The sequence below is a fragment of the Lotus japonicus genome, chromosome 1 (genome assembly GCF_012489685.1).
Source record: "Lotus japonicus ecotype B-129 chromosome 1, LjGifu_v1.2".
Lineage (NCBI taxonomy): Eukaryota > Viridiplantae > Streptophyta > Magnoliopsida > Fabales > Fabaceae > Lotus > Lotus japonicus.
Window position 1 is genome coordinate 72,111,349 of NC_080041.1, and position 16,474 is coordinate 72,127,822.

The 16,474-nt window shown below is 39.4% G+C and overlaps 1 protein-coding gene across 2 annotated transcripts; it reads left to right on the forward strand.

The window, feature by feature from the left end:
* Positions 1 to 11,719: 11,719 nt before the first annotated feature.
* On the forward strand, positions 11,720 to 14,314 carry LOC130746650 (F-box/kelch-repeat protein At3g23880-like). 2 transcript variants are annotated; one of them, XM_057599357.1, is made up of 2 exons: positions 11,720 to 13,447; positions 13,798 to 14,314. In XM_057599357.1, exon 1 carries the CDS (start codon positions 11,819 to 11,821, stop codon positions 13,442 to 13,444), a length of 1,626 nt encoding a protein of 541 aa, XP_057455340.1. In that variant the 5' UTR covers positions 11,720 to 11,818; the 3' UTR covers positions 13,445 to 13,447; positions 13,798 to 14,314. The 2 variants fall into 2 exon arrangements, with proteins under 2 accessions (XP_057455340.1, XP_057455332.1); XM_057599349.1 differs by having other exon boundaries at positions 11,721 to 13,443.
* The last annotated feature ends 2,160 nt before the right edge of the window (positions 14,315 to 16,474 follow it).

Here is a 16,474-nt window from a genome sequence, read left to right on the forward strand (position 1 = left end):
CATTGGCTGGTTGCTTTTAGGGAGACAAATGTTCATGTAGTTATTGCCTTTGATTTGGTGGAAAAGAGTTTATCAGAGATTCCTCTTTCACCTAATTTAGCAGCTAAGTTGACAGGGAAAGTGTATTATTTGAGGGTACTGGGAGAATGCCTCAGTCTGTGTTCCTCGGGTGGAGGTGGTACGCGTGATAGTGCTGAGATATGGGTCATGAAAAAATATAAAGTGCAGTCTTCTTGGACCAGGACTTTTGCCATAACTTCTTGTCACATTCCTTGTAGACACTTTTATCCAGTATGTTTCGTTGAAGGTGGTGGAGTTGTTGGAACTGATGGCAGTGGAACATTGATGAAATTTAGTTCCAAGGGAAAACTGCTTGAGCATCGCAAATATGATCGGGAGTACAAAAAAGTTACAAAATATTTTGAAATGTATAGGGAGAGTTTGCTGTTATTCCCTGGTGAACAACGACCCATCCTTTGTGCAACATCACTCCCTGGTGACTTTAAGGAAGCAACTAAAGAGGAGGAAGAGAAAGAAACATCCCTCCCTGGTGACTTTAAGGAAGCAACTAATGGGGAGAAAGAGAAAGCAACATCACTCCCAGGTGACTTTAAGGAGGCAACTAAAGAGGAAGAGAAAGCAATTGAAGATGAGGAAGCAAGTGGAGATGAGTATGCAAGTGGAGATGAGGAAGATGAAGCAACTGAAGATTCGAATGCATCTGAAGGTGAGTATCCAACTGAAGATGAGGAAGAGGGTGAAACTGATGATGATGATGATGATGATGATGATGATGGTGATCGTGATAGTGATGATTATGATAGTGATGATATGATGATGATGAAGAAGATGAAGATGACCTACTCTAACTGTCAAACAAACAAGAAAAAATAGTATGTAATATTCTCCAAACCTTGTTACCTCTTTGTTCTTATTCTTTTGCATTATAAAAAATGAAAAGCTTAATGCAAGATACATGAAAATGATACCTTAGACATATACTCTCTCTTTCTTCCTACCTAATAATGTTCTTTATTTTTGTAAAAAACTGATACAAGGAAAGATGAGGTTTGGTGGTGGATTTAATTCACTGATAATTAGAGAATATAATTAATATCTAGCTCACGTAGAAAAGTAAAGGCAATCTGAGTGGAAGATTGTACAAGGAAAATGTTTGCTCTATCACTGATGTTATTCTTATAAAATATCTGTATGTTGATATTTACTATCAGCTCATCTTTCTTGCAAGCCACAAAGTAAGTAAGAGTGTTTTATACAATTTCCTGAATGTCCAAACTTTTCTTCAAATTATGATACTGCTAGCCAGAAGAGTCCGTGTATATAGGATAAGATATTACATATATGATAACCTTGTTTCAAAGCATTAATAGTGCATGTTTTAGCTGTGAGTTCAGTAAGATTGGGTTTAGAGCACACATTAAAATTTAATTATGTTTTGAAGTAGGATATATATCAAATCTTAGTTCGAGTAAGTACATGTTATTTAGAATCATTTTTTATTTTCCGCTTAATATAGTAATTGCATTTACATTTTGTTTCCCTTACCCTCTTTTACATGGTTTTCAGATTAACACTTAGGTGCCTTTGTTCAATGTTTGGACTTGAAGTTGAGGAGATATTGTGGTCTTAACCATAGAGTACCTTAAAGATGGGATGGAGCAAAAGGGTTGAAATCAATCAAAGTTGTGTTATGAATTGATCTTGCGTGTAATTGATTTAACCACGTCGTCACATTGATCTATTGTTTGATAAGGTTTTTTGTCGTACTTTCATGATATCAATAATGATACTTCGTAGTTTAGAGATTCAGCTCGACTTGCTAATGTCTCTGTTCATATTTTTTCTTCCTTTATCAAGATTATTCTATTACTAATTGGGAAAAAAGGTGTAGATTTCACTTTCAGGATTATATTTAGATGCATAATCTATCCAGAAGATATAATTACATAGATCTTCAATCTTACAGAAACTTCCGGATTCTTTTATGGTTAACAAATTATGTATATATGGACTTGGAATCAGGAAAATTATGAATTGAAGTTAACATATGGGATTGCTTTATGGCTATGCTTTGGGTTGTTGCATTATTTTCCACTCTATGCTTTAGGTTTGACATAATTTTTTAGGTTTGTAAAGTTGTATGAATCAAATTGATGGCAATGGACAAAGTGTATTGTAAGGCTGTGCTTTGAGGGACAAACACAGCCCTCAATGGACAAAGTACAGGATCAAGGATTTTGAGGGCTGTGTTTCAGTAATTAGTGCCCTTACCTTAAAGACTTTGTAGGGTGCTGCTGATGTTTGTTACTATGCTGGCATCATATGTGTACACCATTTTACATTATATAGGATCAAATTTAAGGTTTCAGACAAATTACATTGATATCATTTCATCTATTTAGCCAGCTCCCACCTAATGGGAAATAGCTTTTTCTTTTCAATGCTAATTTGGGAACTAGGAAGTGGATAGATAATACACTCCCATTTGATTTTAATGCATTCTGTATAAAGCAGCACATAGTGTTGATTGACAAGAGATACTTCATCTATGGCACCATTTTAAGAATTGAGTGAATCACCATTTTGGTCCCTAAGAAAGTAGGCGTCGGTCATACTAGTCCCTAAAAATTATTAATGGTGAAAAAAATCCCTGAAAGTGTTGACGTCGGTCATAGTAGTCCCTATCTATGTTTGGCCGTTAGTCCCTGGGACGGAAAGTGCCCATGTGCCACGTAGGTTTCAATTTAGTCCCCGACGTTATCAATTTAGTCCCTAGGTAATTAAATTTAATCAAAATAATGAGTTAAAATAATAAAAATACAAGAATAGAAAATCTTAATTAAAAAAATAAAAAATAAGCCAAATAGGAAATTCTAATAAGCACAAACATATCTTTGTTTTCCGGTTTTTTTGTTTTTAGAAAAAAAATCTCAAAATAAACAAATTAAATATTTTGTTATTTCTGAAACTCAACCTACTTCAACCTCGTGCAGAACCCAATCCTCCACCCTCCTTCTCCTCCCTCCCCTTGTCCTGAACATTGCATAGAAATCAGATCTGAGGAGCTAAAACCTAGATTGAAAACCTTTGTCATGCACGGCCTGAAAACAAGGACAACCCCAACCCAACAACAAACCCCAGGAACTCGAACCCCACCATTGCAGACCCACCCACATTCGCCACCCTCTCCTCCACTTGCTCTGATTCAGTCCAGAAGGAAGCACAAAAGAAAGGAGACGAACCAGATCTATAAATGCTCAGGAACATGAAAGCAAAAGACACATTGTAATTCGTAGCCGCCGTCGGCAGTGGAGGGCGAGGTGGCAAGGGGGGAGGATCTGGATTTGGTGTTCAAAGACCCACCCATCGAAACTCCACCCCCACACGGATGACCGCCGCCGCAGAAACCTTCACCGATCTGGTGGGCCTCAATGAAGGTTGCGTCTTTGCAAGATTTTGGTGGTGATTCAGCCATGTTTTCCCAGATCTGGTGTGGCACATCCTGCAAATGTCATGCCTCTCTCTCGAGCCTCGTCCTCTCGATCTCCCTTTCGCCCCACCACCACGTCGTTGCCATGAATTTTCTGGGTGTTGGTGAAGGAGGGTGGGTGATTGCGGTTGCGGGGGGGAGGGAGAAGAAAGAGAGGGGGTGGGTAATCTGGGTTGCAGTAGGAAGGGAGGAGAAAGAGTACGGTGGGTGATTTGGTTGAAGATGATGATATTTTTTTTAAAAAAATATATTTTTCAGAAAATAAAAAGAAAACAATATTTTGATTTTTCAAAAAATAGAAATTACCTGGTACCTGCTTATTTTTTATTTTTTTAATTAAGATTTTCTATTCTTGTATTTTTATTATTTTAACTCATTGTTTTGATTAAATTTAATTACCTAGGGACTAAATTGATAACGTCGGGGACTAAATTGAAACCTACGTGGCACATAACTTGACACATGGGCACTTTCCGTCCCAGGGACTAACGGCCAAACATAGATAGGGACTACTATGACCGACGTCAACACTTTCAGGGATTTTTTTCACCATTAATAATTTTTAGGGACTACTATGACCGACGCCTACTTTCTTAGGGACCAAAAGGGTGATTCACTCTTTAAGAATTCCTAGTTTCTTACATATGCTGAAGCTTCCAATTGAAGAACTTGTACTTAGCTCTCTAAGATTCAATAGAACGAGCGTGTAATTATTTTCATTGTAGTAATTAATCTCAAATATATTAGGGGGAGTATCATATGGGAAAGCCTTCCTTATGTGAGAAAGATAAGAATAATTTGTAGCCATTAGATTAAAATAGACTTATGAGATTAAAACATTCACTTAACTCACTCACGTGCCCTCTTTTCCTAAACCTTTTGCGTTCTGTTCCCACTTCACACGTTTTGGAAAATCACTTTTGTAATTCTCCTTCATATTCCTGTGCGTTGAAGCCTTTGCAATCACCTTGCGCCGGGCCTCTACAATCGTTTACATAACATCGAATCCTTGTTCTTGCGCGTTGAAGCAACCGCTGCAACAACTTCCTTTTCCTAATCCTCCCGCGTTCTGAAACATTCTCCATGACGCTCCCCTATTTGTTGAGTTGTGTGTGTCTTCACTGCAAGCGGTCATCGAGCAACTCCGTCTCCCTATATATATCGGCACACTACTGCAGATCCCTGTCCTTCTTCATCGGCACAATTTACAAATTTTATGATTGAAGAATTTATGTTTGTTGGAATAAGAATTTCTCCTAATGTCTTTCTTTTAGATGTGATTCATTTTATTATTAGGCTTTATTTAAACTTTGATAGATGAATTTTGTTATTGGCTATTTTTTATTATTAGGCTTGGGTTTTGCCATTTTCACAATGGTGTACTGAAGTGACTCTGATTATGAAGCTTTTAGCCATTTTCTCATGTACTTCCATGCTTATTGAACCATTAAAGAATCAATTTTATCTTCCATAATCAGTTTCAAGTACATGAGAGTAAACAAACTGCATAGTTTTGAATGTGTTTACATAATCCACTTTCTTTGTTAGTGGAATCTATGGTAGCATGACTCAAGCTCGAACTGCATGGTTTAGGAATTTGTTTAATGTTTCTGCAGATTTCTATTTTTGAGAGGTTTAATGACAGAATTTTGTTGGAGAGCTACTCAACACTCATTAGTGAAGAGTATTTATGGCTTGATGGTGAATTCATATGTTTATTGCTTGATCTTGTAAGCTCTAGGGAGATCAGACATGTTCTTATCTCCACACACAAAAAAACAGACTTTGCACTTTTGTTTCTTAATCCCCTTTCATAAAATGGAACAAGGTTTGGTTGCTGGTTGAAAAGAATGCTTGCACATTCAGCAAAGTTAGATAAAATCCTCTAACAAGGGTTGCATTTACATCAAAATTGTAGCTGCAATTGATTAGAATGTTATTTCTAGTTTAACACAATGAAGTCACTGAAGTATCTGATGGTCTATTTTACCTTGAGTTATAATTGTTTAACTGCACAATCTTAATTCATCAGATAGAAAAGTGGACAAAGCAAAAGAAAAGGGCGAAATTACTATAGGAAGTGTGCACAATCTTTATTTACTGGAACTGGCAAAGAAAAGAAAAGGGGCAAAAAGACTATATAAAGTGTGACTATATACAAAGATCAAATACAAACCGCGCAAAGAGTACGATATAATAGAAGTTAACTTTCACAAAAATGTTGTAATTTCATTACTCTCCTAGATATATCTAATTCCTAAGAGCATAAGATTACTAAAATGCTATGGACAACATCATGAATACTCTCTTCGTCTCTTTCTCTTGTGTGTGACCCAATCTTTGAGTCTTGAACCCATTATCTCGGCTAGTTTTTCCTCCACAGGCTTTAGAAGCAAGGGCTTCCATGAGACCAACAGCAGCTATAACATTGTTTTCTTCAATGAAGCTCAGTGAAATACAGGGGATTTCTCTCATGAAACTTAAAAAGTTTTTCTTATATATATCACCACCCCCAGGCCCAGCAGCTAGCTTGTTTGGACCATATATTTAAAGCTAGTTGGCTCCTTCTTCGGAGAGGCGAGAACAAACCTTCTTTGGTACATTTCAGTTGCCCAAACACTTCCTCAATTGGAATATATCTGTAAGATTGGATACTCTCACCACAAATTGTGTGTGAGGTAGACAATATTATTTATAATAATAAAGAGACAGAATATGCTAAGAATATTCTGAGCATATTACAAAATAAATCAATAATAAAATAAAAGAATATCCCGTAGGATATTACGCCTATTTATCTCTAACACCCCTCGTCAAGCTTAGCGTTGGATTAAGACCAACTCGAAGCTTGGATCTAAAAAGTTCAAACAACGGACGAGGTAACGCCTTAGTGAAAATATCAGCAAGCTGGAGAGAAGTGGACACATGACGAACAGCTAATCGACCAGAGGAAACCAGCTCACGGACGAAGTGACAATCCAAGTCAATGTGTTTGGCATGCTTATGAGCAACAGGGTTTTGAGTCATAAACAAAGCACTCTGGTTGTCACTAAGAAGAAGAGGAGTCGCTGATAACCGAACACGAAGCTCATGAAGAAGATTAAGCAACCAAACGAGCTCAGAAGCAGTATTGGCCATAGCTCGGTACTCAGATTCACAACTAGAGCGAGCAACAGTAGGTTGTTTCTTGGCACTCCAAGACAAGAGATTATCACCAAGAAAAATGGCATAGCCATAAGTAGAGCGACGAGTGTCCGTGCAACGAGCCCAATCAGCATCACTATAACCAAGAACAGCGGGGGAAGCGGTACGACGAAACGTAAGACCGAAGTGTTGCGTACCACATACATAACGAAGAATTCGTTTGACAGCCTGAAAATGACCCACAATCGGAGCCTGAAGGAACTGACTAACGGTGTTAACAGCATACGACAAGTCAGAGCGAGTGATAGTCAAGTACTGCAAGGCCCCAACTAGAGAGCGATAATGCGTAGGTTCTGAGTAAGCCTCACCAGAACTGACAAGATGAGATCCAGCAGCCAAGGGCGTAGAAACATGACTAGCCTCAAGCATCATAGCACGAGAAAGCAAATCATGTGCATATTTGGCCTGTCCCAAGAACAAACCATCAGCAGTGTAAGTGATCTCAAGACCAAGGAAGTAGCCAAGCTTACCCAGATATTTAATGGCGAACTCAGCATTAAGGCGAGCAATAAACTGAGTCAGAAGGGAGGGATCACTACCAGTAAGAATGATGTCATCCACATACACAAGCAGATAAAGAGTAATATTGCCTTTGTAAAAAAAGAACAAGGATGGATCAGCCCGACTACACGAAAAACCAAAGCGCAGGAGAAAAGAGCTCAAGCGCTGAAACCAAGCACGAGGCGCCTGTTTGAGGCCGTAGAGGGCCTTGTTCAACCGACACACATGAGTCGGGAAACGAGGATCAACAAATCCAGGAGGCTGCTCCATATAGACAGTTTCAGTGAGATGACCATGAAGGAAGGCATTTTTTACATCCAACTGATGAAGCTGCCAACCATTAAGCACAGCAAGAGATAAAATAAGGCGTACAATAGTAGCTTTGACAACAGGACTGAAAGTAAGAGAGTAATCGAACCCCGGAATCTGCGTGAAACCCTGAGCCACCAAACGCGCTTTTAAGCGCTCAACAGTGTCGTCACTATGGAACTTAGTGCGAAAAACCCATTTACTGCCAACAACATTGGTAGTGGAAGGGCGAGGAACCAAAGTCCAAGTACAATTCTTATGAAGAGCAGAAAGTTCGTCCTCCATGGCTGCCAACCATTGAGGATGTTTCATAGCAGATTTGAATCCCTTAGGCTCAGTAACAGCATGCAAAGCAGTGAGAAGGCCAGTAGGCTGAGCATGAACCAAGGCATATCGCGGATTCGGCTTAAAAATGCCATTCTGAGAGCGAGTCCGCGGACGAGCATCAATAGGAGCAAGAGGAACCTGAACCACAGCAGGGGAAGTAGCCGGCGGTGAAGCAGGCGGAGCCTGAGGCCCAACAGGAGGGGTAGCCGGCTGTGCGGGGGAAGCAGGAGCCGGCGAAGGTGGTGCATCGTCAGGAGGAACCGGCATAGCAGATAGGGCATCTGAGTCATCACAGGAAGGACAAGACAGAGAACCAGTAGGCGATGAACTCTCCGGAACGACAGGAAGAACAGGTGGTAGAGATGGAGGAGAACCTGCAGCCGGTTCATAAAACGAAGAGACCACCAAGTCATTAGGTGAAGCGTGAGAACTTGTAAAAGGGAAGCAAAATTCATCAAATTGAGCATGACGAGACACATAAGTCCGAGAAATAGCCGGATTGAAGCATTTAAATCCCTTGTGGTGACTGCTATATCCCAAAAATATGCAAGGAGTACTTCGAGGGCTAAATTTATTTTTCATGTATGGACGTAAGCACGGGAACACCCGACATCCAAAAGGATGAAAATTAGCATACGTAGGCGCAACATGAAACAAAAGTTGAAATGGAATCTGATTAGAGAGCACCTTAGAAGGGACACGGTTAATAATATATACTGCAGTACTGAAAGCATCAACCCAATAGCTAGTAGGGACATGTGAGTGATACAACATAGCAAGACCAAGCTCAAGAACATGTCTGTGTTTCCGTTCAACCCGTCCATTCTGTGCTTGAGTATGAGGGCATGAAAACCGATGAAGCACACCTGAGTAAGTAAATAAAGTCTGAACTTTGTTATTAGTGAACTCGGTGCCATTATCACTTTGAAAAACTTTGATCGACCGGGAGAATTGATTTTCCACAAACGCTTTGAAGCGAACAAGAACGTCATAAAAATCAGACTTGCGCTTCAATGGATAAAACCAAGTAAATCGGGAAAAATCATCCACAAAAATAACAAAGTACAAAAAATCATCAGCAGAAGCAACAGGAGATGGTCCCCACAAATCACAATGGATAAGGTCTAAAACTGCAGAAGCTCTTTTATTATTATCATAAAAGACTAGACGTTTACTTTTAGCCATCTGACACGAAGTACAACAGATAGGCTTAGGCAAAATAGAGGAAACATTAAAACAACCAAGTTTATGCAATTGTTGAATAATGTCAAAATTAACATGTCCTAATCGTGAGTGCCACAACTCAAAGGAGGCACGAGGTAATGGAGAACTGGTAGTAAGCAGGGCCTGCGGCCCTTGGTCAATCACATAAAGTCCTTTATCACACCGGCCCCTTCCCAGAACGGCGCCTGTCTGTCAGTTCTGAATAACAAAGGAATCATCCAGAAAAATAGCTTTAGCATTATGGTAACGAGTCAATTTGCTAACAGAAACAAGGTTTTTAGTTAACTGAGGCACAACCAAAACATCAGATAAAGGAACAGAATGTGAAACAGAACGAGAACCAATATGAGTAATATGTAAACCAGCCCCATTACCAACAAGAACACGATCATTACCAGAGTAGTCATGAGAGTCCGTCAGCTGAGATAGAGAAAGAGTCATATGAGAAGTGGCACCTGTATCCATGTACCAGTCGGAACGGTTTGAGTTGTCCAAGGAACAACCCGCAGCAAATGATTGTGCCAAATTTGCAGACTCAGAAGAACGATCCCAGCGAACCGGACACTTATCAGCATAGTGACCCTGCTCACGACAAATTTGACAGCGAGGAGTGTAAGAGCCACGACGACCAGAGCCACCATTATTGCGACGCGGACGAGATCCACCATTAGAGTTGCCACGATTTCCACCACGAGAACCGCCACCGAAATTTCCACGGTTGCCACTAGTGGAAGACTGAGTACCAGAAGAGCGAGGCTGATTACTCGCATGGAAGGCAGCAGGCGGAGGGGTCACTGATTCTTCAAGAGAGGCCTGAAAAATAGCATGGCTCTCGACCTTACAAAGAATGTCAGTAAAGAAAGGTAGGGGTACCTGATCAAGCTGACCCGTGGAAAAATTTACATATGAGGGGCCAAGACCACGAAGGAACCAGTGAACTTTATCATCATTAGGCACAGGTGCACCAATAGCAGCCAGCTGATCACAGATAGTGCGAAATTTCCGCTCGTACTCAGAAACTGATAGAGAACCACGTCGCATGAGTTGAAGTTCATCGCGGAGACGTAGTTCACGTGCCTTGCTGCGGGAGGCATAAGCAGAGTGTAAAGCAACCCAAACATCACGAGCAGTGGTTGCACTTATAGTCTCAGATAAGGCCTCCTCAGTGAGGGAGGAAAGAAGCAGACTGTTAACATTACGATCTCGAGCCTGCCACTCAGCATAAAGAGGATTTGGAGAAGGAGCACCATTGCGTTGTGGTTGAGCAACAGTTGATGCAAATGTCTGTGGAGTAAATTCCGGCGGAGGATTGACGGTAGGGTCAACAATATCATACAAGTTCTGATTCTGAAGAAGAGCAGTAACCTGTTTACGCCAGAGAAGAAAATTATCTGGTTTAAGTTTCACCGTAAGCATATGCACCAAGGTGTTCATGGAAAAAGTCGGAGGAGTGGCATCGGAAGCCATGGGAAAATGGGAACAACAGTGAAGATCCCAAAAAAAATCAGACACGGAACGCCAAGTGTGACGTGATTGACTGACGGCGGCTTGGATGCTTGGGCTGTCGGCGCGGGTTCCGAGGAAGTCAAGTGGGTGCAGAAAAAGACAAGAGGGCACACGGATCTCCAGATGCAAGCTGGCGGCGCACCTGATGTCCAAGGGCACGACACGAAGCACGAGGCCTGGCTGTGCAGAATCTTGTATGGCGACGCGGAAACCCGAGGCAATAATGAGGATGTCGGTTCTGGAAAAGACAAGGTGCTGCAGCGGGGGACAGCTGCAGACGCGTGCAGGTAGCAAGCAGGGGGTGGCGCCTCACGCAATGCAAGAACGGCGCGGTCAACAAGAATTGGACACGCGGGAAATTAAGAAGCAGCAGCGTGTGTGGCTTGCACAGAACACGAGGACTGAAGAGGGTAAGGAAAAAAAAACTGCTGCACGGAAATCAAGGCACCTTCACAAAGGAATAGGGAGAGAAGATGGTGGCGGCACAGGGAGGGTTTGGAGGCTAGGGTTTCAACCAAAACCTGATACCATGTAAGATTGGATACTCTCACCACAAATTGTGTGTGAGGTAGACAATATTATTTATAATAATAAAGAGACAGAATATGCTAAGAATATTATGAGCATATTACAAAATAAATCAATAATAAAATAAAAGAATATCCCGTAGGATATTACGCCTATTTATCTCTAACAATATCATTCTATAAACAAGAGGGTCAGTAGAATATACTACAGCTCCAACACATTTTCCTTCAGGTGTGATTCATTGAGTCATTAACAATGATAAACGTGGATTTAAATTTTATACAAGTGTTTGATAGAAAACCGTAGGAAAGCAATGGAAAATGGAAAATAGATTACTTCATTGGAAAACTCAATCCTGATTGTTTTCTTTATTGAATAGTAAACTTTTCTCATTCCATACTCCCCTATATATCATTTAATATTATTCACATAAAATATAAGATGACATTACACATGAGCTAATATTTTTTTTTTCCCACAAAAATGTAGAAGACTAGTAAGGCCTCTTTTATATCTTTTCAAAAGTAACAATTAGTGTTAGATAAAACAGATTTGTAAAAAAAAAAAAAAAAATAGAAGATAAAGCAGATTTGAAATCTTTTGGCTGAAAAAAATTTAAAAAATAGCAACAAAACAAACCCTGAAACCCTTAAACCCTGATATCCAATGTGAAGTAACAAACCAAAACCCTCTTCTTCTACTACGGACATGGAGAACCAGAACGAGAAGAACCTCACTCTACCTCACGAGTCTCCATCTGCTACTGCTGAACCAAGCGACATGGAGAACGAGAACATGATGAACAAGAAGAACCTCACCCTACCTCCCGAGGTGATCGTCGAAATTCTGCTTCGCCTGCCGGTAAGATCTCTACGGCGTTTTAAAAAGGTTTCTCCGTCATGGTCCTCTATTATTTCCGATCCCCAATTCAAGAAATCCCATTTTGACCTAAATGCTGCACCCACTGATCGTCTTCTTCTTCGATTTCTCGATGAGGATAGAGACATAGTTCAATCCTTTGATCTAGCTTCATCGCTTGATGACCGTTCTGCTATCAAAACCCTCAATGTCCCACCTCCATCCATGTTGTGTAATCACAACCCTTTATATTTCTTGGGTTCTTGCAGGGGTTTTATGCTTTTAGCCTATGAACATACTGGTGATCTCATTGTTTGGAATCCAACAACCGGTTTCGATCAACAAATTCTGGATATAGACCATGAGTTTGTGTTTAAGTTTCTATGTGGTTTTGGGTATGACAGCTCAACTGATGACTATTTTGTAGTTGTTATAACCCTGTATCGATCTTTCATCCCTGAAACTGAAATGCATTGTTTTTCTTTGAAAAACGAATCATGTTGTGACGTTAAGTATGGTAATGTTCATTATATGGATTATGGACATGATTCTACATCTGGGGTGTTCTTGAATGACTCTCTTCATTGGCTGGTCATTTATATGGAGACAAGGCTTCCTGTAGTTATTGGCTTTGATCTGGGAGAAAAGAGTTTGTCGGAGATTCCTCTGTCGTCTGAATTAGCAGGGGAATTGGCACGGAAAGTGTATTATTTGAGGGTATTGGGAGGATGTCTCAGTCTGTGTTCCTCGGGTGGAGGTGGTACGCGTGATAGTTGTGAGATATGGGTCATGAAAAATTATAAAGTGCAGGCTTCTTGGACCAAGGCTTTTGTCATAACTTCTTGTCACATTCCTTGTAGACACTTTTATCCAGTATGTTTCACTGAAGGTGGTGGAGTTGTTGGAACTGATGGCAGTGGAACACTGATGAAATTTAGTTCCAAGGGAAAACTGCTTGAGCATCGCAAATATGATCGGGAGTACAAAAAAGTTACAAAATATTTTGAGATGTATAGAGAGAGTCTGCTGTTATTCCCCGGTGAAGAACGACCCATCCTTTGTGCAACATCACTCCCTGGTGACTTTAAGGAAGCAACTAAAGAGGAGAAAGAGAAAGCAACATCACTCCCGGGTGACTTTAAGGAGGCAACTAAAGAGGAAGAGAAAGCAATTGAAGATGAGGAAGCAAGTGGAGATGAGTATGCAAGTGGAGATGAGGAAGAGGAAGCAACTGAAGATTCGAATTCATCTGAAGGTGACTATCCAACTGAAGATGAGGAAGAGGAAGCAACTGAAGATTCGAATGCATCTGAAGGTGACTATCCAACTGAAGATGAGGAAGATGCAACTGAAGAGGAGGAAGAGGGGGAAACTGATGATGATGATGATGATGATGATAGTGATAGTGATGATTATGATAGTGATGATAATATAATGATGGAGAAGATGAAGATGACCTACTCTAAGAAAAAATAGTATGTAATATTCTCCAACCCTTGCAAGATACATGAAAATTGTACAAGGAAAAATGTTTGCTCTATCACTTATGTTATTCTGTTACATTTGATCATTGGATTTTAAAGATAAAATCTTATAAAATATCTGTATGTTGATATTTACTATCAGCTCATCTTTCTTGCAAGCCACAAAGTAAGTAAGAGTGTTTTATACAATTTCCTGAATGTCCTAACTTTTTTTCAAATTATGATACAGCTAGCCAGAAGAGACTGTGTATATAGGATAAGATATTACATCTATGATAACCTTGTTTCAAAGCATAAATAGTGCATGCATTTTGTTTCCCTTACCCTCTTTTACATGGTTTTCAGATTAACACGTAGGTGCCTTTGTTCGATGTTTTGACTTGAAGTTGTGGAGAAATACTGGTCTTAAAGATGGGATGGAGCGAAAGGTTTTGAAACTAGTCAACTTGTGTTATGAATTGATCTTGTGTGTAATTGATTTAACCACTAAGTCACATTGATCTTTTGTTTGATAGGGTTTTTTTGTCGTACTCTCATGATATCCTTAATGATACTATGTAGTTTGGATGTCTATTGCAAGGACAGTGCAATGGATGAAAAAAGTTAGAGATTCAGCTCGACTTGCTAATGTCTCTGTTCATATTTTTTCTTCCTATATCAAGATTATATCTACTACTAAATGGGAAAAAATGTGTAGTTTTTCACTTTCAAGATTATTTTAAGCTGCATAATCTATCCAGAAGATATATAGATCTTCAATCTTACAGCAACTTCCGTATTCTTTTATGGTTAACAAATTTTGTATATATGGACTTGGTATCAGAATAATTATGAATAGAAGTTAACATATGGGATTGCTATATGGCTATGCTTTGGGTTTGTTCCATTTATTTTCCACTCTACGCTTTAGGTTTGACATAATTTTTTAGGTTTGTAATTTTGTATAGTGCATCAAATTGATGGCAATGAACAGTCTATTGTAGGTTTTTTCACAAATTGGTGCATCAAATTTTGTAAGTTCAATGATGGTTTGAAGATTTTGTATTTGCCTTGTACTTCCCCAGTTCCCCCTTTTCAAGATCCTTGATCCCATCATGTCCAATAGAAATAGTTTATTTTGAGAGCTGTGTTTCAGTCCTTATAAATTAGTACCCTTACCTTAAAGACCTTTGTAGGGTGCTGCTGATGTTTGTTAGTATGCTGGCATCATATGTTTCAATTGTAGTGTACTCTCATGATATCATTTCATCCATGTAGCCATCTTCCACCTAATGGGAAAGAACTTTCTTTTTTCAATGTTAATTTGGTAACTAGGAAGTGGATAGGTAAAACACTCTCATTTGATTTTAAAGCATTTGTATAAAGCAGCTCAGAGTGTTGATTGCCAAGAGCTACTTCATCTATGGCAGCATTTTAAGAATTCCTAGTTTCTTACATATGCTGAAGCTTCCAATTGAAGAACTTGTACCTAGCTCTCTAAGATTTATCCCCTTGTTTCCTATCATCTTTTAACGGTTGTCACCGTTATGATTGTGGTCATTACAGCTATGTAAATTGCAACTTTTGCGTCAAATGTAAACTTGTTGCCACAATCACACAATTGGGACCACACCCTGCAGTCTAAAATTTAGAATACGTGTACATATTTTACAATTAGCTTAAAGGTTTGAGTGGATGTAACCAAAAAAAGGTTTGAGTGGATGTTGTAACTATTTGAAGACTCAATGATAATGAGTTAATGACTGAGAGAGCTAAACTAAGAAAAGATAATGCAGCTAATATAGTAATTCATTTAAGATAAGATTGACTTTCTTATCATAAAATTATATGGCACAAACGCTGTAAAGTCAGATAACTTCTTCAAAATTGAAAAAACCCCAACTCACTCATCACCTACTTGTCCCTACAACAAGAACTAATATTAACATAAAAAATAGCAGGGCTAACGAAGAAACAAACTATTTTTCAAACAGAGGAAAGGTAGGAAGCCCGTCTTCATATTAAGCAGAAACAAATAAAATAAACAAGGGTCACCCAGAGACCTAACTCAACAGATAATCTGTGTAAAAAGCGACTTTATCTGGTTTACCGTTAGAAACAAGAAAAACTTAGTAACATTATTTTGGTCATGAAATTGAATATGACAGACAAGCTTCCCCACCGTAATAAATGACTACTCTTAGTAATTGCAAATTGCTTCTGTTTACTATAGTTTTGGCGTATGTGATTTTCTACCGTGTATTCAAACGTGCTCATAATCTATTCGATCTCGGCCCCGTTTCTAAAAATCTTGTCTCCGCCGCGGCCTGTATCATGCTGTGTTTTTCCAACTCCCTTTCTTCCCACCTCAGTCATCTTTCTTATCCAAACATAGAAGATAAGGGAAGAACTCCTCTGATCGTCCAATAGCAGAGACAGGGCCAATGAATAGCGGATTCAGATTTGACTTTGATTCATAGGAATTTTCCTCTTTTATTCGATAGTGGGAGTGTGGGACTTCCTTGCATTAATAACTTATTATCTGCCCATTTAAAAGAAAAGAGAGGATGATGAATGTGAAATGAAACATTGATTTTCTATACGATTACGATACCACCTGCCGCACCTCCGTACTCCGATTCAAATGCGGCGGATGGAGATTCATATAGGAATGATTTTCTTTAAGCTTAAGATTCGGATTCTGGCTGGAGAGAAGCCCTGTCCCTCTTGAAAGCTAAATAAGGTCACAAAAAAAAGTATTACTATTAAAAAGTCTCACATTAATTAGATATAACCATGATAATTTTTATACCGTCCTCATTTCTAAATTAGTTTTTACTTTTTAGGGTGGTAGAGTTATACCTAACCCAAATTTTAATAGATACCCCTTATGAATCCTCCTATTTTGTACTTGCTCATTTGTTATACTAACTTTCTTCGCCCCTTATTCGTGCTTCATGTCCTCCCATCTGAATTGGGATTAATTGCTGGTGATATGAACAAGGCTATTTGCTGATGTAAACGATATTGGCAGAGGATAAAA

What these genes read in the sequence shown, in the direction of transcription:
- LOC130746650 (XM_057599357.1), top strand. Translation starts at nt 11,819, where the DNA reads ATGGAGAACCAGAACGAGAAGAACCTCACTCTACCTCACGAGTCTCCA.